Raw genomic sequence first — 27,420 nt, 5'->3', positions numbered from 1 at the left:
CCAGACAGGGACAGCTCAACACATTAGAATACAACACAGCTCTTGTTATATATAAAATCAAGTTTGACATTGCATACATAAAAGGCAATTTAGGTAATAAAGACACATTTAGGTCTACTTATTTGAAAACACTGTTTAAATAATGTTCCAATTTACTGAAAAATTTCATGCTGTGGACTTTGTGTTTCTTACTGCTTAAGGTGCAGGTTTATCACAGCCCACACCTTCCTACAGAAAGACTCTCAGTCATACATCTCTGGATCACTGCTGACAGGTTACCTGTTTACATACACCCCAGCCCTAACTTCCAAAGATGCACTCAAAGTTTCACATATCTCACTTTAGTTGTACTGACTCACTGAAAAGTCAGTTCGATGTACTTGAACTAATAATTTAGTGACACTTATGTACTTTATTACTAGCGATATAAACATTAAACAACGCACACGCTTCGGCGCACTTGTTTGCAGCAATGGCTTTCAGATTCAATTAGCCTCTGAACACCATAGAATTATTGCACCTACTGCAGATGAACTTAGACTTTTCCCTATCCGCGTGTTTTAATATTAACCGAATTTCCCAAATAAAAAAACGTAGACCAAAGAGTTCTCACTGGCGTAGGGGAGGGGCACGCAGGGCACGAGGCACGGGGGTGGGGGCCTCGAGCTGAGATTGTAATTAAAAAATATTAACAGAAATAAAAGAGTGGAATCCACCCTACGTCTCGAGGCGTGGCTACGACACCGAGAGTGCTTATACAACTGAAGTGACATTTTCGCCACGTGGTGCTACATATTACACCTTTGTATTTTATTAACAAACTTTTTAATACTTGTTTCTTTTAAATTTTTGCAGTGTCTGTAAAGTGACTGTAGAGTGTAAAGTGACGACAAATTCTGCACAAATCTGATTTTCCGTAGCTTATCACGATGCCGTATTAAAATTAAACCAACATTTTACGTACTAACAAAAGGAAGAAAGGGAAAAACAAAATCTTTCATAATTTAAAGACGCCTCCACAAACGGTTATACAATATTGTTAATTGCTCGGCCAGTCGAATGTATTGGATAGTATATTCCACTGATTAATTCAATCATTAATTAGAAATGTTTCAGCTGTAACTTTGTAAAATTCTTGAGTTGAACAAGGGCTATTGACATGTTGCAGCGAATACCTAAATGCCATTAAGGCAGTAATACTAATAAAATCTAGACAATTTTTAAGTAGGTCCAATAGACACACTTTTCTTCGTTCATTTACTGAAAATACAACTCAGACTTTGGTAAGGCTCTTCCAGTTTAGCCTATTTATCAGTTGTTCTGTGTCTTTTAGCCTGTTGGGATACGTAAGATAATGCTATCGGGTTATAAATTAGCGAGATGATGCTTGCGAATTAAAAACGCACTCCAGTCTAATGAAAGAAAAAGAAAAGAAAACAAGACAACATACGTACTGCGCCAGTTTTACAAGTGTCATAAGCAGGTGCATCTGAAGATGTTTTATGTGTATTTTATTCCTTTATTTTAAAAAAAGCATTAAGACGAATGCCTAAAATGTCATTCAGAAGCCGTTTAAATACGTCATCTATCTATCTATCTATCTATCTATCTATCTATCTATCTATCTATCTATCTATCTATCTATCTATCTATCTATCTATCTATCTATCTATCTATCTATATGTTCCTTACGCGGGTGTGAAACAGACACGTAAAAAAAAGTTATGATTTTATATGTACACACACACGCGCGCGCGCGCGCACGCGTGTGTGCGTATGTATGTGTTTATATTCCATCTAAATATCAAAGTTTCACACAACAGTTTTATGTTCGGAAGTGGGTGTACAATAGGACAATAGGAAGTATAATATTACCTTCTTTTCGGCATAGCATATTCATGGTAGCATAACTTTTCCCACGAAGCCTTACTTAGCCTTCCTCATCTCATGCATAGACTTTGGGTTGTCTGCATATTTGTCGGGAAATTTCCCATACAACAGACGAACACGAACATAAAATAGATACAAATAATCCCATAGCTCGATACTCATTTAATTTTGTTTTGCAGAGATCTAGCGAATCTACCAAAGTGTTTCCTGCAAAACTAAAGATCAGGCCTCCACTTTAACAAAAAGAAGTATAACTCGAGTGACATGAGCAATTCTAAGGAAATTGCGCTTTGCATAAACATATGAATCCAAGTGATTCATTTCCACCTGCCAAATGTTGCGGAGCAAAATCTTTGGAAAGTACGCCATTTCAAACAATAACTAACATGGAAGACCAGCAGCGCACTGTTCTGAACTGTAGGCATTGTCGAGAAAATAATACATAAGTCATGTATAAATGTGCATTATATTGAAATTTAAATTTAGTACATTTTTGTAACCCGGGAAAAAAGTTAAACAAAACACACAAAAAGTAGGCCGTGGACATACATATCCATAAAACGGCTGAACTGTTCCTTTCATTAGACACATGTAATCTACCTGGGCTGTTATGCCCTATTATCGCATGCATATTATCTAAAAAAAATAAACCTGGTTTTCTGCTAAACGTGCTATTTTTCATTCTAATAGTTCTTAAGTGTAATTTCACTAACTAGCAAAAACCGCTTAAAAGACACGACCACTGGCTAGAATTGTATCCTATAGTGGGTCCCAAAGCAATGCTAGGCTCTAATAATCATTGAAGGTGATCAATCGCATACCGATATTCAATATTTTACTGACTTTGTGGCTTTGTTCCAGTATAAACACCGATAGCATCACATTAGGTGCCAAACGCTGCTAAGGACCATTAAGCATGGTAGCGCACTTGAGAGGAGCGCAAAATAGGCTTATCGCCCGCGTGTTTCGCGCACGGCATATTACGTTTAACTGTTTCGTACTGGAATAAATAGCAGCGCTTTTGTAGCTAATTGTGGTTGTAGTAGGAGTGTACTGGGATACCACCAACTGGGAGGATGGATAATGATCATGGACTCCGTAACACATGACAAAACAGAAAGGCAAGATTTCAGCATCCAAAACTGGGGCTAAAAACATTTAGCCAGTCCTTTACAGTACAATCAACACAATAATGATATAGACTATAGGAGTGTACTTATACCATGCCTTTATTCAGCATATTTACAAATGAATTTATAAAAAATATATAACTAAAGAATTTGTCATATTTACAATAGTAATTAATTACTTTGTTCACATATTTGAGAGTGATTAGGGTACTGATTTTTTTTTTTTACTTAAAAGTTATTGCCGAGATCATGTAACCAATAACAATACACTACCGTCAAAGTAACCCTTGCCAAACCTCGCAAAATATGTTTTGCATTCGCAATGCAGTCGTTTTCTTAAATAGCACAGACATACAAGTAGCCTGTTCAGAAGAACATAAAACAAAATAACCAACCACCAAACTACGCGGCACAAGGACAGTGAGAGCAAAGTAAGACATTACATTCATTTCGTTTCGGAAATATTGCATGGCGGATTATAAAATATGCATTGATTGTCACAGAAGGCTAGGTAAAAGATATGACCACGACAACGCACTGTGAGGAGAAGTAGCATTTTAACTTACTGTTTGAGTTCTTGAAATGCGCTCAACTAAATGTGCGGCTAGGTTTACAAGACAACACTCTGCGCTTGGCAGACACAGCTTCCGGGGCTATGACGAAGAGGTAGGAACGCCGAGTCCGTGTATGCTACTCAGTGCCTGGTGCTGCGGCTTACTCAGGGGACTCGGCGGTTTTCTATCTCCTGTGAAGAACAAAGAGGGGACATTCAGAGAGCAAACACGCTGCGATCATTTGCTCTAGTTGTAGACTGGGATGTTAGGACTGGGATTAGTGTAAGATATCGAAGACAATACCTATTTTGAAAAGGTCTTTTTTCTTCCCCGATGAATGTGTTATAATGACATTACTGTTACAGTGCAAATGAACGGGAATGTACACCGAGCATGCAGAATTACTGTTCTATACAAACAATATATGTGTGCCCCAAAATAAGACCAAAGTATAAATAACGAATAAATACAGATAAAAATAGAGAACTAACCCTTAAGTATAAAATAGTTACATGAGCAAATCAAACAGATTTTCAAGGATACAGCAGCCATTCATGAAACCGATTTATTCGAAGGTGGCAAAACTTATTAAATTTACGATGTTAAAGTATACTCTGAATTCGAACACAGTGACCCCGCAAAAAGCAGAAATGCCATTATTCATTAATAATGCATTTACAAGCAGCAAGATGTTTTTATGATGTCACTCCTTTTTAAATTACGTAGGCTACTTCGCAAGTTCCCGCTGAGCTCATAACACACCAAGCTAACCTGACATGAACCTTTTTAGTCTTCACCAAGCACTTTACAAACAGCCCAGGACTGGGAGTCTAATATTAATTTTCGGTGCTTGATTTGAGCACACCTGATCTGCACATCCATCTCAAGACACTTTAACAGTAAAAATAGATTAGGCTCACATATATGCTTACGATCTCAACCGCCATTCTATCCTCATAAATACAATGAATGTTGCGTATATTGTTGCTTGTAATTTTTTGCTATTTCGCTAAAAGTAGTAAATAAAATAATAATGAAAGATATAATTATTTGTTCTATGTCCAGAGTGTTCCTCACGCCAAAGCTTGAAAATCAAGCTATTATAGCAACATGAAGCCCTAAGCAAATATAAAGATGTATAAAACTTTAACATTAAGTCAGCTAGACTATTACTGACTGCCATTTTAGGATCCAAATCGCTTTGCAGTGTAAAGATCGTCTTGATAGGAAATACCTCTGATCAGCTTTGACGCTTTTTGGCTGGTGTCCAAGTTACTGTCGATAATCATAGTTGTAGCCTATAATATGATCATTTTGGTGTGGAATTGTCCATATTACATATCAACAAAAGTCTTACCTACCGTCTCTTACGGCGTGCTTGAAGGGCATAGAAGAATGGATGTCTCCCGAATGTATGGCCATTCCGCTGCCTGGATGGGGGAGGCTCGTTCCTTGGGCCTGCCAGTGGTGCCCAGGGCCTACATAGCTACCTGCTGGGCCGCTATAAACGCCATACTGATTTGAGGGAGAATAGGCACATGGCGGAACGTAACTAGAAAGAGTAGATGAAGGCTAAGAAAACAAGAGGACAAGAGGGTAACACACACACACACACACACACACACACACACACACACACACACACACACGCACGCACGCACGCACGCACGCATTTAGATATGTATCTTAACGCGCATCATTATACTACTGATTATTCAATCCCCGCAGAATTCTGAGATAAAGTAAGACCACCATACAGACTTCCCGTAATGTGCATAATCAGCCGTAGTTTGGCCAAATCTTCTGCCTCAGAATGCCGTTACCTGGGGGTACTTTATGTCCACATCTAAAGACGATTTGTCTAATCCGTTGACTCCATGCGCGGACGGAAATGCCGCTCTGTTGACGCTACCCCAGTCTTCCAGTTTTGGTGGATACCCTTCGGGGCCAGTCACTGCTGGACAGAAAACAAATAGGGCTATTTCAGATCAACCAGAATCTATGCATGTTTGTTCTTACATTTTATAGGAAGTAAATAATTTAGAAGAACTCCGATTACACAAAAACTTGTATAATTTTTGATTATTTAATGATGTTATGATGATTTAAATTAATATTAAGATAAGATTGTTTTTGACTTAATTGTATGCGGTGAGCGGAAATAATTATGTATATGTTTATTTTTAGCTGTTATATTTATCATGAATTAAGAAAATAAAAATATATAAAATGTAAAAGTAAATATTCGCCCAGGTATTTGCATGCTAGAACTCTGCAAATCATGTTATAAACTAAGAATACAATACACTTATCATAATTCTCCGATTAAATGTACATATCTTGATTGTTGTATTCTCTATGTACGCTAATCATGTTCTCTTTATTAACTGCAAAGTAGCAATGTAGTAGAAACGTGCCCATATATTTATTTTACAGGATATTAAAAACTTGCAATATTAGTCATACATGCATGTTTGATTCCTGCTAACTTTTTCGTTGGAGTGCATCCTAAAAAACTAAAGCCTGCATGGACGAGCTGCGAGGATATCTTAACCCAGATATACGTTGAGCAGCTTCAGTAGCTATTTTTCATTTTCGATTTTGTCATTAAATTGGCCAATTTTGTATAATGACATTACACGATTATATATAGGATATATCCTTACACTTTGAAGATTGCACCAAATTAAGAAGACAGTTTAGTCCTCACGAGCTTACTAGAGTAGCTTCGTATTTAGTAAATCTACAAATTTTTGTGTGAAACGTAATGTCATCTCGTCTCACCTGTAGGATCCATGAAAGCTCGAATGCCCAATATGTTGCTGACCGTGTGTGCAGAAGGCCAGCCGCGCGATATGCTTACATGGCCACCGGTGACTGGAACACCGGGAGGACTGCTCATTTTTGCCCCAGAAGGGGACATTGCGTTAGGATAGGAGTATGGATATAAATGGTTATAAGAAATGCTTGGTTGTGGTTGAGCTTGCTTGCCGCTTTCATACTGCACAGGTTGGGAGAGATTTCCAATTTTGTTCCGTAAAATCCGGCTGATGGAGCTGACGGAGGGCACGTTGTATTTGTCACATACTCCATCTGCTAGAAGTCGGTCCCGAATCTCCCATGCAAAAATCCCGGGGTCTCCTTGTTTGTATTCCCGTATACTTTTCACCACGTTCGGTGTTGTAACTCGTGGTTTGCTGCCTCCAATAGCACCTGGTAATATAGACCCAGTTTCATTGTATCTCGCAAGAATCTTGCTCACGCACCCATGGGAAACGCGAAGTTGTCTACTAATGTCACAGGGTCGGATCCCAAGCTGGGCTAACTCCACTATTCTTAGTCGTATAGCGTTGGGTAGAGGCCGTCCGTTGACAAAAACCCCTCCTAACTGGTTCACCTCCCCATAAGTTTGCTCTGCAGGAGAAAACACAGCAAGCATGGATTACAATAAGTAAAATAGTGAAGGAAATACCAGTTCACAAATCCGCTCATCGAATGACAGGCTCAAACGAAAATGGCGATCAAATGTGCAAACTCAATTACTTTGCCAAAGTTACCTAAAGGGCTAGGTAAGATCTTATGCTACTTATGTAATACGTGACATTTTGATACGTAGACTGCAATTATTTTCTACACGATTTTAAAAACAAATTATTGCTTATTGCATGCCCTTAGCTCACACAGTCGACGTGCAAAACTAAAACCACTAAGTTGTATTAGCTACTTGCGTGTATCTTTTAAAAAGATGTCCGACCGAAATTTGACGTTGACTTTATGGTCATTTCTGTCGTAAAGCAGGCATGTAAAACATGCTCTGCTTCTATCATCCCTTTGCCACTGAAGCATGCAGATGTGAACGAGGGCTCACCCATTTGCCCGTGGTTTTGTGATGCTTTGCTTGAAATCGTTTTCCTTCAATGGCTGAACGCGCTGCCTCTGTCGCGTGCAGTGTGAAGAACTAAAAGGTTTATTAGTATCCGAAGATATTCTTCTCTATTCCACCAGAAGCAAAATTGTAGAATTCCTTTAAAGATAGAGGCAAGAGTGCTCCTCTTTCGTTAAAGGCGAATTTGTCTGATCCCGTAGGCTGAAGTTTGCCCGAATTAATTTGACGCGTCCTCCACGTCAATATCTCTTGTTACGCTCTGAGCGGTGGGTCGATTTCATTGGTCCTTGCGAATTCGGATAGGCTGTTCTGCACACGAGCCATCCGGTATGCGTAATTTAACCTTCTGGACAGATTAATTCACATTAAAGAGAGAAGGGAGCATGCTACGTGTGTCCAGAATAACACAAGATGGATTAATATGAAGATATCACACCTAAAAGCGGCAGTCCGAAAAGTGTAGAGTTAAGAAGTCTTCAACAGAAACGCATGCAGTAATGACTTTACGCTGCAGAGTAAATGAACAAGCTATATAGCGCAGAATGTACAATATCACGAGCAATACATTATTCTATTCAGATGAGCTAATCAGTGAATGGGCTTGAAATTGGCTTGAAATAAGAGACAACGCAGAAATTAGTAAACAAGTAAAACTAGTACACATCTCATTTTGAACGTACATATTTTCCTGGCATTAAAAGAAAAGATGTCCAAACAGAGGCACCAGTGTACACACATATGAATATACAGTGATGCACTTTCGAACTCAGTAACTTAAAGATACATAATATATCTTTTAATACTTCTTAATATTACTTATTTAACAATATATTTGTTTATTTTAAGATGTTATGGCAAAACTGGCGTGATTCAGACTTCACGGCGAATGCACCCGAACAGGTCATAGCATCAGAAATAGCTGGAAAATGAAAGTGCTTCGAAATTGCACCTGAGCACATTTTCAGTACACATTTTCTGTAGCAATGACCTAATGTAATCGATAGCTTTGTCGTTGGTTGCACTATTCTATATAAGCTGTTGAACAAATTCCTAAAGGTTGCATTGTCACAGCACGTTCTCAGTGTTTCCTGAGAATGTAAAGAAGGTGTAGTTTATTAGTTCGCAAAATGTCGCCCGTAAAAGTTTACACTTGACCCATTGATAATAAGGAACGTTGTCACTATCTTACGTGACCCGGTTTAGAAGTCTTTCTAACACATGGAAAACATTAGGACAGAATCGTAGCACAAACTTTGAATAAGGTGTTCAATAAAGGGCTCCACGATTTAAAAATAAATTGTACGTTAATACAATTAAAACGCATAGAAGGTAGATTAAAAATGATCTATTCAGTAGATGCCTCAGTCGAAGTTGACCAGATCTTTGTGTATCAGACTTAACCAATGTAGCACGTTATCTGTACATTATGTTTTTCTTGGAGAAGATATGCTCATTAAAACATAAATGCATTTTGGCTATGTTAATGCTCTGACCAACCGAAAACAATAAAAAGTGTAAATCCACCTGGGGTTACTGGAACGTCGTCAGTCTCCCTCGTCTGGATGAAATGGGGATTGCAATTTAGATCAAATTCTTGGGTACATAAGGACAAGAGCGGAGCAGCAAAGGCTAAGGAATTCTATTTTAAAAACATCGTCGGTCGCAAAGGCGTTTTGAAGGTTGACTGCACCAGATTCTCAGGTATAAATACAGATTTCATTCCGAACATTCATTATCCTAAGACTAAACGAATACGAGGAAATGCATTTTATGATACTGCTGGTCTGTACTGCGCCAATATGGGAAGTAAGCTATGGCTCTCTTTTATTCGACTGGTACCAAGTTCATCTATTACATACAGTTAACGGCAACAATATAGGCCGATAAACGGATCTGTTTAATAGCATTCGTAGATTGGCAGATATTCATTAGGATGTGAGAGGCGAGGAAACTGTTTTTCTTGCCAGGAAAGATATATGTTGGTCAGGAAATATATGTATTCGTCGGGAATGTTTCGGGGAGAGGGAATTTCCTTATTTTAGGCAATACATTATTTACATTTAAATTAAATTATTTTATTATTTTTTGTAAATTGATTTCAGGGATAAAACGTGCCAGGCTATGTTATATAACTGTAGACATTTGGACATGTTCATATATATATATATATATATCATAATGATTAAAAAAAAATTTAAAAGTCAGGAGAGCAGGTACTTTACCTTAGACGCACACGCGCACACGCGCGCACACACACACACACACACACACACATATATATATATATATATATATATATATATATATATATATATATATATATATATATATATATATATATATATAAATGTTTGTATGATCGTTCACTAAAACGATCTCATTGTCTCCTTGTTTATCATTATTCATTTAGTGTGTACAAACATTTATACTTAAATAGTTATTTGGATGATTTATCAGAATCAAAATTATGCTGAAAAGTATATTCAAAACCATAGGAATCTCGACTGTCATAATTAATGAATAGTCGATCAATAACTGAAATAGGTAATACTGAATATGTTTACAGGCCTCTCTGCAATGGGAATTGATACATGACCTAAAAATCATGTGACCGGTGGCCAAACTAAACAAACGTCCTACATATTTTCGTTGTATTTATTGCTAAGAAAATCGAAATGATAATTTTCGGTGTCCAACGTGCTGTGAGCGCGTTTAAAATTGAGATATTCACCTGTTTCGTTTTCCACTATATTTACTGGCTTATTATTATGATCTTACACAACTGATGAATCATTTTTACTCTTTAGATATTTCAGTTGCCTTTGTGATTTTTAATCTTAATTCCGAAGGTGTATTCTTTAGCCCAGCAAAACGTGGACATCCCATTATATCCCATTCGGATTGGATTTGGGGAAAACCACTGCCGCACCTAGAGGTGTTCACTCGGTGTGTTAAGGTTGACCTGCGCTGATTTAACCATTGGAAACGTATTCCAAGTTCATTGACCCAGGGGGCATTTAAGTGCTCTTGGTAGTAACTGTAGCTTAGCTACATATTCTTACAACATCGTGTTTATCGAAATCAACCCGATCATTATTCATGATTATGTCTCTTGCATGAAACAAAGATATATTCATCACCTGTTTAATATTGTCCCAGTGTTTCCTTTAAGTTGTGTATCGGGAAATAAAGAGGCACTACGCGACTGTCTAGTAAGCTATACTAAACATAAAGCACATTGAAAATGTACATCCTCTGTAAGGTCCATAGTTGGATTCGCTTTGTTTGGCGTTGCCAGTAGGATCTTATTTTATCTTCTGTTTGGAAAAAAAACAAAACATTTCTGTCGGTAGTCAATTTAATCGAACTATTTTACAACTGAAATGCGTTATCACACATATGGAGAAGTAGAATGAAATGGTGTTGACGCTAACATTTGTGAAATTTTCCTCTAGATTTGAATTCACAGAAATCTACTCTCTGCGGTTCACAGAAATTTACTCTCTGCGGTTAATAATTATGCTAGTGCAGGCCTGAGTTTCCTTACACACACACACACACACACACACACACACACACACACACACACACACACACACACACACACACAAACACACACACACAAAGAGAGAGAGAGAGAGAGAGAAAGAGACCGAGAGAGAGCGAGAGAGAGAGAGAGAGAGAGAGAGAAATGGAGTGGCAGAGAGAAACTGAGTATCAATTTTAGGACAATATTCTGAAGTGTCTTTATCCAGTTCAAAACAAAAAATCAGAAGTAGAAGAAATAGCATGGACGTAGTACATACTTTCTGTAATGTGGTTTCAATTTTCTTTTCCCCTATGGACGGTCCATGGTGTTGTACTAAAGACCCGTTTTGCCTGAAGTTTTGATTTAGATTTTTTTGTTGTTGTTTTTATTGATCTCATCGCGCTGTATGCATATTATCAGACCGATAAAACCCATAATAGGAAACGTAACTTTGGGACCGTTCAACCACTCACTCGTGATGACTAAAGGGCACTTCTATAGTTATATTTAAACGTTTTGCATAATAATAATAATAATAATAATAATAATAATAATAATAAGAAGAAGAAGAAGAAGAGTAATAATAGTAACAGTATTGTTATGGTGTTGCTGTTAGCGGTCGTGGTGAGGGTGGTGATGGTGTAGTGATGTTGGGCTGGTTAGCACGATGATATTTTCTGAGAACAGTAAGAAAACCTGGCTTGCAATAGGTCTATCTGAATTAATTATAACTGTTTACTTGACTTTGTGTTGATAACATATCAGGACAGATACCTATCTCGTCAAATCCTTAAAATGGGACGCACAAAAATCTGTCTCAAAAATTACGTCACAGGTCGTACGTTCATATTCTGTCACATAAATTATTACACAGCCAGCGCTAAACGTTAGCTCTTTAAAATAACGAGCACCACGATTTTTTGTTACCAAGTGATACCTCGTATGTTTTGAGAAACGTACAATCTTAGAAAAGTGACTTTAAACAATATCCTGGCCCTTACATTTAGCAAGTATTTTTTAATAATGAATTTATGGTCCTTATGTTCGTAATCCTTGTATAAAATTAAATTGCTCTACCAGGGTAGAGCCTTTAAGGTTCAAAGCACCATGTACGAGGTTGAGGGTAACAGCTTTAAGCAACCGAGTTAATTGTTTTTGACCTTTACAAAATGTCTCCCCTATGGAAAGCTAACGACTAAAAGGGTGGAACAGTTTCACTCAGCGGACGAAAACCCAACACAGGACGCACTTCCAGCTTTACCAATAAATGATAGATTATTTCGTGTCAACATGTGCTCCGTGGATTAGCCTTTAGCTGGAAAATCTTTAAAATGTGCTGTTAAGGTTGTATGACCCATTTCTCTCCATATGTAGAGCAATTTTATCATGTACAATTCGAGCATTTAGGCACATTTTCTGTTATTTTTAAGGGACGTTTTAAGTGCAGTTTCGCACTTTTTTGCAGGCAACAGTATTGCCTGAGCAAGCAGAGACAAAGCAGGGATAACCAGGCATACCATTTCACAAAAATGAACATGTAGCAAATACAAACTGATGGTCTCTTCCAGCAAACCAAATAACCACAGCACTCCTCAGCTCCACACAACAGTGTATTGCATTCATTACTACCAACCTTATGACAGAAGAGACTTGCTAATATGATGACATTTTCTTTCATATTGTTCAGTTACTAGTGCAATGTTGCAATGGAATCATAAATTGCTATAAAACTAGCTGTTCAGGACCTAGTGAATGCAAAACTTGAATCTTGATGCAAAACTGCTTTCTTGAGGCAAAGATCTTTTTTCTACATACAAGATGTAGCATATTGGTATAGTGGATGTAAACATAAGCTACCTGGTTGTCAGTGCATTAAAGGAATAAATAGTTCTGGTAATTTACACTAATTTATAAGAGGTAATATTACAAATGGTGCTTTTACAAAATACTACAATACAAAAAAAAAGAATGTAATGTAATGAAAAAAAAACTAGAATAGATGGAAAGAAAACATGGAAAAAAAACCTGGAGTGGTGCAGTACCATGAGGTGGAACTAATAAATGTAGCTTCTATTGAGAAGATAGCCTGGACATTTATCAGTGATAAATGTTTCACATGTATTTAGCTTACTCAGTTTGTTTAATAACCTACATGTGTATTACAAAGGTCCAGCTTTTTTAAAATTCTTAGGATAAATGAAATTTTGCAACACAATCCTCTTCTCCTGTTTCTGCTAACATTACCAACAGTAAGTAAGGGACATTTGAATTTCTCTGAAAGCACCCTGAGGTTTCTTGTCCTTTTCTTGAAGCCAGATGGTGACTAAAGAAGCGAAAGGGGTTGTATGTTAAAGAACCAGTGACTTATCGCTAATGTAGTTTGAGAAATATACAGAGAACGACATATAATGTTTACATTACATTTTAAACAACGACATATAATTTTATATAGGTGGCATTCATTCTGGTGGGCACTAAATTCTCACCAGAATACTGAAAAAACAATACTGAGTCCTTGTGCTGTTTTCGCATTGTCTGGCAAATCAGAGCATTTATTCAGAGCAAACTTTAGTATTTGGGGATTTCGTCTACAGTGTTAACAGCAAGTTGGAAATTAACAGTGCAACATAACACGTAAGTCAAGCCAGACAACCTGACGCATTTTAAAAACTGACAGTTTTTTTAATTAACATTGCTCTTTGAAAGCAGATATAAATGTATGCAATATAAAGCCCTTCAGTAATTTCTCATCTGATTGACTTGTAGTCCTTCATTATTTTTTGCAAGATGCCCTTGAATTGAATAGGTAGGCTAATGACCCTGACATGCTTCTAGTCATTTATGTCGTTGGCAGAATGTTGTAGCTGTGGCTTTCATGAACCTTACAATATGCTAACAGTCTTCTTCAGTTTAACAACTCAACTGAAAATCCAAAAGGCCTGTGACAATCGTGAGTTATTTAAGAAATACGTCATTTGCAGCTGGTCAACAAAACCACTAGGTAAGTGTTTTAGTAACTTATTCTGGGTTTGACAAAATCATGAAGAAGAATGCAGTCTTATATTTTGATCGCCATGCTAGACAGAAAGCAGGCAACAACCATCTTAGGCTTTGTCAGTAACCCTTCGCTTCAAATTAGACTAACAAGGTTTTCATAAAGAGGATGTTTAACTTTAGACATTATAAAGTTAAACTTACATTATAGTCATTTTTTACTGGACTATACTCACCTATGCACATTTTCATTAGGGAACTGGTGCTTAATGAAAGAGGAGAGCCTTGGGGCTCTGGTTTCCCTGGCCAAGGTCAAACTTAGCCTCTCGGGTTATTGGCTAAGCCACCCGCCACAAGGCTACAGATAGCAGGCAGAAAATCTATGGTGAACATTAATGAAAAATACCCTCCCCCCAGTCATATGCTTGCTGTTATTACAATTTCTATAAATCTATGTAATTTGCATATCAAACAAGCAAGCAAACATATTTCATTAATTACTTAAACATGATCGGTATGGCTCTGTTCAGAGTCTTGCAAAAGCTTTAACTGCCCTCCAGTGTAAACCGTGGAGTTACACCAGTGTACACTACAAATGTTTGTTTTTTTTTTAACACTCCTGCTCATATTTACCTCAGTGTCTGAGCCCTGCCCTTCATAGTCTGTCAGCTTGTGTTACCAGTGCATGGATGTTGTGGAGGAGTATTTCTGCTGTCTGTCTATTCTTGGAAAACTTTGCAAGTCCTAAAGTTATATGGACTTTTGCGTCTTTATGAAGGTTACCATGGAGTCTGTGCGTGCTGGGTGACATAAGAGTCAGTGGATTTACAACTCCTCACATGCACTTTTATTGACTTTGCCAGGGTGTTTTTGTTTTGTTGAATGCCATAAAACACATTTAATTTAGATTGTCAATACAATTTGAAAACCACCGACAACGTTTTGGGAGGACACGAGGATGGAAGGATGTGGGTCGAGCGTGTGCACATCGTTAGAGGCCAGCCGCCTCGCGGGATGCCTCAAGGCTCACTGCAGTGAGAGACTGCGTGATATCATTTTCCACCAGCCCAAAATCAAGGCCTCAGACTTGCCTTTCTTATGTCATACATAGGGGTACTATATGCTTTTGACAGTTTAGCCTTTCAAGATTAATGGGCTTATGAAAACCTTGTGTCTTCCCTCAGAAGCCAAAGTCCATATCTGTCAGTGTGACCAGCATAATAGCCTGTTCGTGACATTGGAATCCACAAGAAAAAGTGAGCAAAGATATCACAACAAAACATAGTCAGTGTCCTTCTGTCTTACTCCCTTATAGGTGAGTGTGTATGTGTGCTCGCGCTTGTGTGTGTACATGTGCTACCAGTATGGCAGTGGTTGGAGAAGCTAAGCCCTTACCTTTGGTTTTTCTTCAAGGCCGACCTTCCTTGAGACTAGTTGAGTCTAGTGTTAAACCACACTTTGTTACCAAGATGATACATAATTGAAATAAACTTCTAAGAAGAATTACAAAAATGGCATGAAATTGACTAAATGTGTGTTTCATTTTGTTGCATGTTTTGGAAATACTTTTCCAAACAATGTTGCTTGACGGATTTGATGCAGGGAGTTTTGCCATGTTGAATTGAAGTACAGATATTAAAAACAATTATGTGATTTATTCATGGACTGCCAGGAGTGCATGGGAGAGTTGGCAAGACATGTGGCTTGACGGAGTGACAGAGCCGCTTTGTCACACGGATCGACATGAACTACAGCGGCAAAGTTAAGAGAAGACACACTCATATTCATAATGCACAGCTAGCACCTCTACTAAGTCTCCAGCCCCCAGTTTTTGAAATGCTATGGATGCTGATTTCTCCCACCTCAGTCCCACCTAGCAGCCAGGCATCTGTAAATAACATCCCTTATTTCTGCCCTGGTGTGGCTGCCAGGTGAGCAGGCCAGTGGGTTTGTTTTGGGTGATCAGCAAAAGCCTTGCCTGGGTGTTTCACATAAGAGCGCTACTGACTTCCTGAAATACCCACTGACCTGTGCTGCTAGTCGTCTGTCATTCCGACGATTTGTTGAAAGCTACATAAGTTAAGCCCCATACCTACATAATGCCGGCCTGTTTGTGTAGTTACACATGGATTCATCAAGATTTGCTCTTGAGGCAGCCAATACTGAGTAAATGCAATATCAGCTCATGGATACATTTAATTGGCCAACAAAAATATACATTTGAGCAGTTTGTGAGGTAAATGCGCAGTTAGGTTTGGGTTTTCATAAAAATAAATCATGATAGAATGTCAGTGCTATTACTGTATCTTACCATCACAGTGGAATAATTTTGGATATATTTATAGAATATATTTGTATATAATATACATATTATTTGAAAAAGATTCCATGTGAGTAACTGAAGTGTACTGTAGTAAGAGATGTAAAGATATTAAAAATTGTAGATATGTACACAAAGTTTCCAGAGAAACAGGACACTTCACTTTGCTTGCACAGCTGATGAAGGATCTCTGTCCAAAACATCCTGCCTTTCTGGAATCTTTGTTCACTTCATTCCAATTTTTAATCTCTCTCAACAAGTACAACAATTAATTACAATTAAGTACATTTAAAACTAATTATTAATACATTTTCATTTTTTAACAATTTTTTAACAATTACTTTGAACTATTTTTAATCTCTCGCTCTTTCTTTCTCTCTTTCTCTCTCCCTCCCTCTCCTCATGCATCACTGTGGGAATTGTCTACTGTATTACTTGTCAGAGATGTAATCAGCTTTACATTGGAGAAGCCAAGAGAAGGCTTACTGATTGGTTTGTTGACCCCCTTAGGAATATCAGAATTAAGGATTTGACATTACTAGTGGCAAGGCATTTTAATACTAATGGACGTTGCATTAATGGCATATCTGTTTGCATTACCAGTTGTTGCTATGGCAGCAATGAATTTATGATACTCATCTACACTCTTGGAATGAAAGTAATGACTTAAACATCTACTTTTCATATATAAACTGGCTCCTCCTACTATTAATTCAGAAGCGCTTTGTCTCCAAAGCTGATGAAGAACCTCTGTCTGAAATGTTCTGTTTCTCAGAAACTCTGTGAACTTTACAGGCACTTTACAATTTCTTTCTCTCTCTCTCTCTCTCTCTCTCTCTCTCTCTCTCTCTCTCTCTTCTCTCTCTCTCTCTCTCTCTCTCTCTCTCTCTCTCACTCTTTCTCTCCCTCTCTCTGTATACGTGTATATGTGTGTGTGTGACAGTTCCTGATGGCTCCTTTTTCTTTTTTCTTATGTTGTTGTTATGTGTTAGGGGATCTACAACAACGACTAATAACTGAAGAGGGGGTTTGGGAAGGCAACCAACCGTCTTTACCTCAGGTATGGTCTTGATATACAACATCACCTGTGAAGATGATAAAGTACTCCTCTATGCTCCAGTGCAATTTCAATTCCACAGCATAGAATGGAGAGAATGGCTTGTTAACTGCATGGTAGCGATCCAAACACATCCTTACAAGGGGATTTCCACCATTTGGGAGATAGACAACCTTTTACTATATCTCAGCAGAATGAATGGGAAAATCTCTCCAGTCATGCTGGTAGCAGAGTTGTGCATGTCCTCTTCAAGTCTGAACAGAGATGGTCCTGAGATAATCTGGACTTGCTGGACTGAACATGAGATTTTGCACATCTCCCTCACAGACTTGCATACACGCACACACATGTGCAAGAGAACCCTCACACACACAAACACACACAGAGTCAGACAGGGTGTGGGTACTCAGTAGGTAAGTAGAATAACTAATTCAATTAATCGTTCCCCTGTCATGTAAGTCTGCCTGTTTTGTTCATTTTGTAAATGTAAATGTAACTTGATGTTCCGAACAAACTGCATTATTATGACAGTACTAGTATACACACAAGTAAATTTGCAAGGTAAGCCAAATACTTTGAGGGCAGTGGTTGTGCAATCTTCAAAAGACCTTTAGCGTGTCCTGCAGAAAGATATAATCCATATGTCTATCTGCTTCAGTTTAATGAAGCCAGGTTGTTTCACGCCAACCTGATCTCGTGAGGAATTTGTCAGGGCTGCAGAAAGTGAGAGAAACATCACTGTGCTTCACACAACTGCACTTGTAGGACAAAGGATGACTGCTATAGCTTATAGCTTAGACCCACCATCATACACAGGCATTTATTCCATCCATCCCTGCCTCATAATGAACACACAAGCACAGCATCACTGCCTGTGAAGTGCTAAGAAAAAACAAGGTTTAAGCAATTAGCTTTAATCTTTTGTGGAAGAAAAACGGAATCTTAGCTTGGCATGAGTTCATGGATTTTTGACTTTTGTCTTATTATACTATGTATGACTATGTATGTGACAAATAAACCAAACTGGAAACTTGAAACTTAATCAAATAGCCTGTGGTGGTTGCTGAACAGTCAAAACATAGTGGCTTTTTGCATAAATCAGTAATTACTATGTACATAGATAAACACAGGTTGACATGAGTTTGGAAGAATTAACACTGACATTAAAGAGTGTGCATTATTCCTAAAGTTGTTTCAATATTACATACTTTTGTAGTTAGGTTCCAAGTAAAGCTCGGGAAACCGTGCACTCATAGTGCCCTCTAGACTGAGCACATACAACACGATGAAGCAAGAGCCAGCTGAACAGCTATTGTGCATTCTGCTGCCTCAGAACGGAGCCCTGGGATAGAGGCATGCTTTCATATAGAAATAGGAATAAAGGCTGGATTCTTATAGGATCAGGGGGAAAGTCATTGTTTTATATAGAAACGAGGAAAAAAGGTCTGGTGTTATGTTTATAGAGCAAAGGCTGTTTCATATAGAAACAAGGAGAAACATCTGGGAACCAAAACTGCTTAAACCATCACCTGATTCACTATCTGGAATTCACATATCCTGATTCACATATCCACAGCTTCAGAGAGTGGCATATGCAGGGTTCTCTTACATAATTACTTGCACTTAGACACACATAGACAACATCATAGGCAGAGGTGTTCCTGAAATATCCACACTTACTCACATTAGCTGTTCTACCAGATGTTTAATCCAGTTATATTTTTAGCTGCCTGAATGATTTAATATGTACACAAATGATTTTCCAGAGTGACCCGAGTGACTTAGGACAAATATAAACCAACAAAAAATCTGAACTTGTGCATGTGATTACTATCAGGGTGCCCTCTTGGGTATGGAATGGGTATTGCACTTAGTGAAGCTTGCCATTTTAAGATTTTAGTCCTTTTACTGTTCTCCCCAATTATATTTTTAGAATGCATGTACCAGTGTAAGACCAGGCATGCATTTAAGTCAAGACATAACACACTGATGCAGACTACCTGTTGGTTTAACAGCAGTTACAAAAAATCCAGTTTGATTACCAAAAGTCTAAATCTATTTTTCTGACACTGATGGTGTAACACTTTCATGCGTGTATTGTTTTTGTTTCTGTTTCTTTTTCAAAGCATTATAGCCTACAATAATACAGCATTTAATCGGGGCTTAGTGAAGTGTAGATGTGAATGCCTGATGTCTGGACGCAGTTCTTTCAGAACTCGCTAGACAGGTTGAAAGTGATACATGCTGTCCTGGGAGGCCCAGACTAAATCAAGCATGACATTATTAGCATTCTCAAGGTAACATGTTTGAGTTTAAGTAGGACTGAATTTGTCATTGTCTGCTTTTTGTCGGAGCATGATTCATTGTATCAGTAACCTTTCTTTTTCACCTGTGTTCTCCCACCCCCACTTGGATTAGAACCAAAACAAGCTTAGGCAAGTCCTTCCAGGGAACATTTCTTTGATTCATGTCCTTTTTGGCATTACAAAAATGGGTTTTAAAAGGCCTTGGTAAAAGTCATACAACATTACAAAAGTTCATCTAGACTTCATCTAGACTTCCGCAGTCTTTCACTCCTAGAAGACCTTCTGCTAACGGGGCCTGTTTTTATGAGGCATTTCTCATTAAAATTAAACTCACATTATTCCCCATTGCACATGCGCTCAGCCCGTCCACCTACTGTGTGACTCAGCGTTGAGGGACACCATTCACGCCACCCAACCTAATCCATTATATGAGTAGTGTGAGCAGGAATTATTGCTGGGGGGACACAAATCCCCCTGCTCCCCAAACTACACCTGTGGTGTCACTGCAGGTAATGATGTGTAGACAGAGGGAGGTGCCAACGACACACACCAGTCAGGAGTGTTGAACTCGGACCTGTGGTTATGGATGATGTTGGCCTAGGATTTATGGCTTTTAACTTCAATATGCTACATGATGCTAAACGTAAGGACTGTATTGAAATTATAGTTAATCAATTTGATATTTTATTAGATGGTAAATGTGGCTGGTGGTAAAATTGAGAAAACAACTTGTAGTCTTGTTACCCTGAGTCCAGTCCTAATTGTTAATAAGCTTTGTGTTTTGTTCTAGATTAGCTGATAAGCTTCATTTAGCATCTTTTCATTTGAGCAGGGGAAGGTTTACCTGAAGCTATTTGTACATTACAGGTATTTTCTTTAGTAGGTAAGGTAATGTTAGAAATATGGTGTACAATGTTTCCACAATTTTTCTCCCTTGCTTGGGCACTTCTCATACGAACCCTATGTGAACAGTATTTATTATTATTTATTACACAAAACATGTGACTGTAGTTTTCTGTCACTACAGTTATTGTTTATTGTTTTAGTATGGTTATATAGTGTTTTTGTATACAAATAGCTCATAATTTCTAATAATTTTGCATACTACTGTAAATTCCATATAAAGTACTGTATAAAACATTATAATCAAATCTTTTACTAAAGAGGAAAATATTAATTAGAATTTAAATCTTACTTCATGTCTGAGTTAATATAGCTCTCATTTAGCAATCTGACAACTTCTTGCACAAATGCGCCACCCTCTGGAGAAGAATGGCATTAGCCCATTTTGAAAAGGAAAGCCAGTTATCGCCTGCCTGGAAAATTCCTAAGAAAGATGAGCATACGGAAATATTGCATGCTTCTTCCTTAGAACTATGAGTTACTTAAATATAACAGTGGTGTACAGTCAAGCCCTTTAACCCTTCAGAGAAATAATTTAAAAAGTAGGTGTAAAAAATAATATAACCATATTTCATAAATAAAGTGAAAAAAAAAAGCATGTCAGCCTATGCATATATTATGCTTTACATAGTCTTGCTTACTATAGCATTCAGTTCTGTCCAGGTTTTGAACTAATCAAATCTCCTCATCAGGCTGCAGGAACTCTGCTGTATATGACCCTACTTGCCCCTTCTGGTGATAATTTTTATAATCCTGTAATGTAAAGTCTATTAGGAAAATGACAGAAAATCTGACCAATGAAATGAATGCCAGGGGCTGACCTATAACAGTCCACCCCTTCTGTCATCAGTAATATAGTATTTATTAGTCATAAGTCACTGTTTGCTACCTTAGCCAACTAGCTACGATTGATGACTGCAGGTGAGTCGTACATTATGGCGTATTAATTCACAAGCCATTTTTAAGGGTACCCTTCATTGAAAATTTCGTAATCATTCAGTTCAGCCAACTCCATCTCTAACTCTCAGCCACGAAAGGGAACATTATGTATGTAGTTTCTATAAGGAGAGGGGGGCTATACAGAGAGTACCTACCTGCATAATGGACTGCACGCCACTGGGGAATAAAGCTTCATCACTTACAGTTATTAATTAATGACTTAATTAATGGCTCTTTTTGAACTTGTAGATCTGAGCACATTAGAGAATGTAAACTATCAAAACATGCTTATTAGTTTAAATGACTGATTCAGAACATGAATATGAGTCGTTTTGAAATGGGTATGATCTGCTTAGGTGTTATTTCACCCCTGGATAATTAGACTTTTCCGTTTTGAAATGATTGCATACACCGCACAATACATGCTCCTCTTCCAATTAAAGCATAATGGTTCATAAATCACAGTATCTAGACATGCAGCTATACAACTACACACACAGCTATGCTTGTGGATATCTGAAATGTAATGTCTACCTTGTCTTAATGCTCACCCTGTTTTTCATCTATTATTGTGTCTTGAACTCTATTGTCTTTTTTAATGTCCAAATTTTGCACTTTCTGCAGTGGTGGATGTGTCCAAGCAGAGCTATACCAAATATGAATACCATTTGTTGTGTAGCAGTCAAATACATTTAAACAAATGTAGATAAATTAAAAAAGAACTAGCTTTTTTTTTCTTTTTTCTTTTTTTTGGGAGGGGGGGGAGGGGCGCACCTAAATGTTTTGGATTTTGAGAACCTAAGTGATGGACTCACAATACATTGCTAAATCCCAAGGATGTGCAGAGCATTTCCCACCAATGAAGATGTTGGCAATGCAGCAACAACTGTAGAAAAATGTGAAATTTTCTTAATTTTAAATTTCAAATTAAATGAGGTCTAGGTCAAAAAGCTGTGAACAGTAAAGCCAAATTCAAAGTACTCTTTTAAAATAATGTTGAACTTTGGCTTTATGATTGAACAACCTCCACTTGTACACTTGTTAATGCATGTGAACAATTTTTGTTTCTACCACCAATAGTTGACCTTTCGCCTTTCAAACTACTCTCAATGGCTCTAAATAGTTGTGCAGGTCATAGACTTTGAATGACTTACGCTCAAGGATAGTTAGATAATCATTTAATTAATTTTTAGAGAGGCAGTCTTTTTCTTTTTATAAACAAATATTTTTTATTAATCTAACTCTTTCCCTGAAGGACTTTTTACAAGGCAAACTTGCTCTAATGGGCAATTTTAGACATTCAGATTCCTTCAGCCTAACAAATCTTGCATGTTCCCACTCATGCTTCTATTTTCAATTGTGCCCAGGTAAATATGCACATGTATACACCTACTTCTAATGTTTCTGTTGGAATTTCAGGTTTGGCTTACATGATGACTGGTCACAACTTATCAAAACATTTTGGCCTTGTTAGTACTTGCCTCTTAGTACTTGTTTTTCAGCGTAAGTGTCGTATGCAAACCCTTTTTAATAAGAAAAAATAGGAGACCTTCCTGCTTTTAACTGGAGACATATATCAACTCAGTTGTAACCTACTGTTCTCACATTTATTTGATGTACTAACAAAAGTGGAGTCCATATTGAGTAAACTGGAATGATAATTAAAATTGCACATTTGTGTATTCAGACAGAGAATGCTGGCCACAGAAGTGTAAGCACCTGGGAATAACTGTTGTATTTAACCTTAACTTGTCAGCCTATAATGAAATGGTAAGGTTAAATATAATAGTGAAGTTCTCTCATGCAGTTGAGCTGTTTAGCCAGAAGGTGGCAGTCTTTTCCCATTCTTTTTAGTTTCTTAGCGGTTAAAAAAAAATGTATTGTTTTTTTTGGGGGGGGGGGGGGGGGAACTCTGGAGTTTGTTGAGGTCATTAGGGTAAAGCTGTCTGAGCGAAAATCTCAGATATGGTTTGACAGGGTAATCAAATGTCTCCACAATCAGAAAGAATGGCATAAAATCCTCAGATGACACACTGAAGATGTAAAACACATTTTTCTAAACTTTGCTGCCTTCATGTACTATAATGGGTCATTGCCAGGGGCACAAATCTGTCCAGCTATTTTAAATTCTTTACATTAGTTGGTAGTTTGCTGCATATTAGGTCAGTGCTTTTTGGATCATCATTGTGCAATACAACAAGACGATTTTATTGCACATCTAATTGAGTTCACTGATGGCAGGCTTTGTGCGCATTTATTGTGGGTGTGTGTGTTAAATCCATCTTTCAAACTTGAAAAGAATTGCATCTGATTGGTGTAACTCATCCGATGGTAAAAAAGGACTCGATGTTGTGTATTTGTGATGGAGTTCACAGAGGCGCCGCTCCGGTTCTCTTGTTGCTGCATTCCCTGCTCAACCTCGTCCCCTTCACTTTGAAAGTCAAACAAATCTTCTGACATTGATCCTACCTCTTCGTGCCTCCTAATTTCATTTCAGTCACACACGAGCAGGGAGGCGAGGGAGCAGGCGCTATCTCAGCTCATCTTGACAGACAATTGTATTTACTATTTTCTTTTCACAAGCCAATAAAGGAGAGGCCGTTATTGCATCAGATTAAATGAAAAACTGTTTAATGATTCCAATTTATAACTCTAGAGTGAATAATGCTACGTTTAAGAGCTGACAGGAGATGATAAATGGGACCTCATATAAAACATATTCCGAGTGAAGAATGGCTGGAGATGAATTGCACGCTGATACAAACCCCTGATAAAGACAAACCCTAAGGGCCACTAGAAGACTTAATAATGTGCTATTCATTTTGAAGTGATTATTCCTGGTTAATAAAATTGCACAAATGAAAAATATAAACTATGTTTTGAGGAATACACTGTACCAATTACTTTAACCCAAGCAAGAGCTATGAAGCGCATTTCGGATGCATCCACTCTTGATGTATGACTGTGCGTGAAGGCTGGACCTCGTTCATGCGATTTAATGAGATGGCGATTTCCAGCACACCATCCATCAACTGCTGGTCTTTGCTCTGTGCTTGTCACAGCCTGCTTTGCTGCTGGCCGTTTGATCGCACACCAGGAGCCAAGACCAGAGCGAGCACCGTGCTCTCGCAGGGGGGTTTTGTAAGTGCAGACCTCAAACGCTGTGTTCCACATCTCTGAAGACACTAAATGGGGTTTATCATTCTTTCCTTCGTTTGGCCTTCTAGGTAGCCTACTCCGTTTATAAGTCATTTGTGTACAGCGCATTGTAACATTTTGTATTGTGCTAGATTGCAGTAAAAATAAAGTGAACAGCTTTGAGGCAAATGTGTTGTGTGCTTGAGGTCTGAAGCAAATCTTTAGATGAAAAAGACAATGTTCCACACATTTACATATTACGAGAAAACTGCCCCTGGAGACGTCCCTCAACATCCCAGAACATTTCTTGCTATATGCAACAGTCAAGTAATTGGCACTGGATCACCTCAGGTGGCTTTGGTGTTGGATAGAGCCCTGTCTGCCGCACTCCCTACTGCTTTGTTGTCAAGGGCAACCCATGTTCATCTGCAGGACAAACGATAATCTACAAATTTGAATGATAAAAGTGGCTGGCTAATGAGAAAATGCTAATGCAAGACCGTTTGATGAAGAAACAAGAGAGGGGTACCACTTTTTTCTGTGACACCTGGGCGTCAGATGAGGTTGGCGTTATTGTGAGACAAAGCCAGCAGTTGGGCTCTGGTTGGACCGGACTGTGAGGGGGGTGCATGTAGGGTGAGTGACCCTACCTGAAGTGAAGGAGACCCTGGAGTCCTGAAGAAGGGCACATTAAAGGCAGAGAACCAGAGGTTGACAGCGCTCTGTGGCCCAGCATTGGGTACGCCAGGTGGTGGCACCTTGGTTAAAAGGCAATTATCATTGGGAAGGGGGAGAGCTATTAAAGACTCTTTTCTTCTGAATCAGGACTGACACATAAGAAAAGATCAGCATTGTTTGGCAGCAACTCGAATGATAAATCATTCCTTTGCTCTTTAACACAGGTTCAGCTGATTGTTCTGTGTGTTAAAAGGTGCCACGAACATCTGAAGATGAAAGAGTTTTACCATATCACATGATGTGGAGAATCATGTATTTAAGAGCTGTCTTCGCATCAAAACAGACTGATTTAGCTACACTTTAGCTGCACATTGTGATAGATAGAAAACTGAATGTATGTTTTTAGATGGCTGTTGGTTTGCATGTTGTTCAATGTGAAGAGGCAGCTTCTAGCAACCCCCATCAGCCATCCTTGAGATGTCATCCACAGTAATTGCCTGACACCTCGATTGTTGCATAGAACAAGCGTCGGGCCCTTCAGAGCCACTCGGCTACATCCTAGCAACACCCAGCGTCCTCTTCCCTGGACACGCTTGTCTCCCAACACAAGCCTCCCTCACCCCACCCACAGCCCCCTCTCAACAACCGCTCTCAGTCCTTGTCGAAGACCCCTGGCCAGTCCTCAAGGGACGTGGGCCTGAATGGGTCCTGCCCTGCCTATTGTCCAGGACCTCTCTTTATGTACACAGCTTTTACTTTGTGGGTTTTCGTCTCCTTAATTGCATCTCCTTGGTCAGTCAATACACCCCACTGGTGACATCACCCAGCTTTTATCACCAACCCCTGAACCAGAGGATAGAAGCCCAGCTGTGGGAAAGATTCACTGGGGCTGCCAACTTATGAACCCTGTGGGAATACTTTGCACCCCTTTTCGGCCTTTCTTTCTCAGACGTGTGCAACCTTGGCATGAAAACAAATCTGTAGACACATACTACACACACACTTTAAATACTTTATTTAGATTCACATACAGGATTTCTGTCTTTGCTGCCAACCAAATGCTCTTTGCCCTAGTCCATGTTTGACTTTCATTGAAAACTAAAATGACATACAATTACTTATTTCAGTAGAGAAGTTCATAGTTCATTTTGCAAACAGTGAAATATCGTTTTTTCCAAACATATCCTACTGAATAATATAAAGTTTTTATATTAGCACTTGCAGTATTTGCAAGCTGTTCTGCTCCTTTTGCCTTATGCAGGGGGGAATCAGTTGTCTGTGCATCCTGCACACATCTGAGTCAGTTGGCTCCACATTTCCATCCTTTAGTAGTCATGGCAGCAACTAGTGCTCCATGTACAATGTCCAGTCTCAATCATCAGGACTTCTTTTTTTATAATAAAGCACTTTTTTTTTTTAATGTCTGGATAGGTATGTTAGACCTTGCTGAAAACGTCTCCAGTTTGTTTGGGTGTTCAGTTGTAGATGTGTTCGTCCGACACGTGTGGAATTTCCTTAGCTGCCAGACCAACAATGTGTTTATGTTCTAGCTGAATAGAATCCCGTGGGAAAAAAAAAACTCTCTTCTCTTTAAATCTCAGTGCAAGTCCCAGCGGCTAAAGGGCGTCATACGGCATGCTACGGGCCTCCGGTAAATGGGCAAAAGCTGGAGGACTGGATGACATGTAAGAAGAACCTGCAGTCAAGCTTTCACAGAGAAAATAGAGTGGTGTGCTGTAGCAGCTCTGGGCAGTGGTTGTGTAACCTCTGGCTCAGACCTTGCATACCTCAGAGGAACCATGAGATCATTGCCCTCTCAGACTAGTGGTACTAAGATTCAGCAAATTGGCAAAAGAAAATATATAACTGTATGAATAAATGTGTAGTGCATATGTACAAATAAAGCCCTTCTAGTAATGTTCACAACCAGCAGTATCAACCTGTCTGGTCTCTTGCGTAATCTGTAAAGGGAAGGCTAGCTAGCTTGTACCATTGTCTTTGTAGGGTCTGTTTTTAGTAAGGTCAAGCTTCATGTTTTTAGCAAATTCCATTACAGGAATGTTTCATTATCACAACCTTAGCAGAGGCCAGGAGAT

The 27,420-nt window shown here is 38.5% G+C and overlaps 2 protein-coding genes across 8 annotated transcripts in view; one reads left to right on the top strand and one right to left on the bottom strand.

Annotated features, from left to right (window-relative positions):
* Positions 1-3,101: 3,101 nt before the first annotated feature.
* Positions 3,102-7,661, bottom strand: pax1a (paired box 1a). 4 transcript variants are annotated; one of them, XM_081721749.1, is made up of 5 exons: positions 7,443-7,661; positions 6,359-6,988; positions 5,398-5,531; positions 4,932-5,146; positions 3,102-3,765 (listed from the first exon to the last, which is right to left on the bottom strand). In XM_081721749.1, exons 1-5 carry the CDS (start codon positions 7,444-7,446, stop codon positions 3,759-3,761), a joined length of 990 nt encoding a protein of 329 aa, XP_081577875.1. In that variant the 5' UTR covers positions 7,447-7,661; the 3' UTR covers positions 3,102-3,758. The 4 variants fall into 4 exon arrangements, with proteins under 4 accessions (XP_081577875.1, XP_081577873.1, XP_081577874.1 ...); XM_081721747.1 differs by having other exon boundaries at positions 4,936-5,146; XM_081721748.1 differs by having other exon boundaries at positions 4,936-5,146; positions 5,398-5,528.
* A 1,431-nt stretch (positions 7,662-9,092) lies between these two features.
* nkx2.2a (NK2 homeobox 2a) overlaps positions 9,093-27,420 on the top strand; it is a 34,115-nt gene continuing 15,787 nt past the window's right edge. For 3 of the 4 annotated variants that reach the window (XM_081722348.1, XM_081722347.1, XM_081722349.1), the window contains exons 1-3: positions 9,093-9,161; positions 17,296-17,363; positions 26,926-27,009. The gene's annotated coding sequence lies outside the window, so the exon portion shown is untranslated. The remainder of the gene's footprint in view (positions 9,162-17,295; positions 17,364-26,925; positions 27,010-27,420) is intronic. The other variant, XM_081722351.1, reaches the window with a different exon arrangement.

The sequence above is a fragment of the Electrophorus electricus genome, chromosome 10 (assembly GCF_041902795.1).
Source record: "Electrophorus electricus isolate QZ-2024a chromosome 10, ASM4190279v1, whole genome shotgun sequence".
Classification (NCBI taxonomy): domain Eukaryota; kingdom Metazoa; phylum Chordata; class Actinopteri; order Gymnotiformes; family Gymnotidae; genus Electrophorus; species Electrophorus electricus.
The sequence above is the reverse complement of the archived record's forward strand: the minus strand, read 5'-3'. Positions and strand labels throughout refer to the sequence as shown.

Coding starts and splice junctions, on each gene's coding strand:
- pax1a (XM_081721746.1), bottom strand. CDS start 7,013: ATGCTTGCTGTGTTTTCTCCTGCAGAGCAAACTTATGGGGAGGTGAAC. Junction 5,532..6,358: donor AGCTTTCATGGATCCTACAG/GTGAGACGAGAT, acceptor TTTTCTGTCCAG/CAGTGACTGGCCCCGAAGGG. Junction 5,147..5,397: donor TGGACATAAAGTACCCCCAG/GTAACGGCATTC, acceptor TTGTTTTCTTAG/CCTTCATCTACTCTTTCTAG.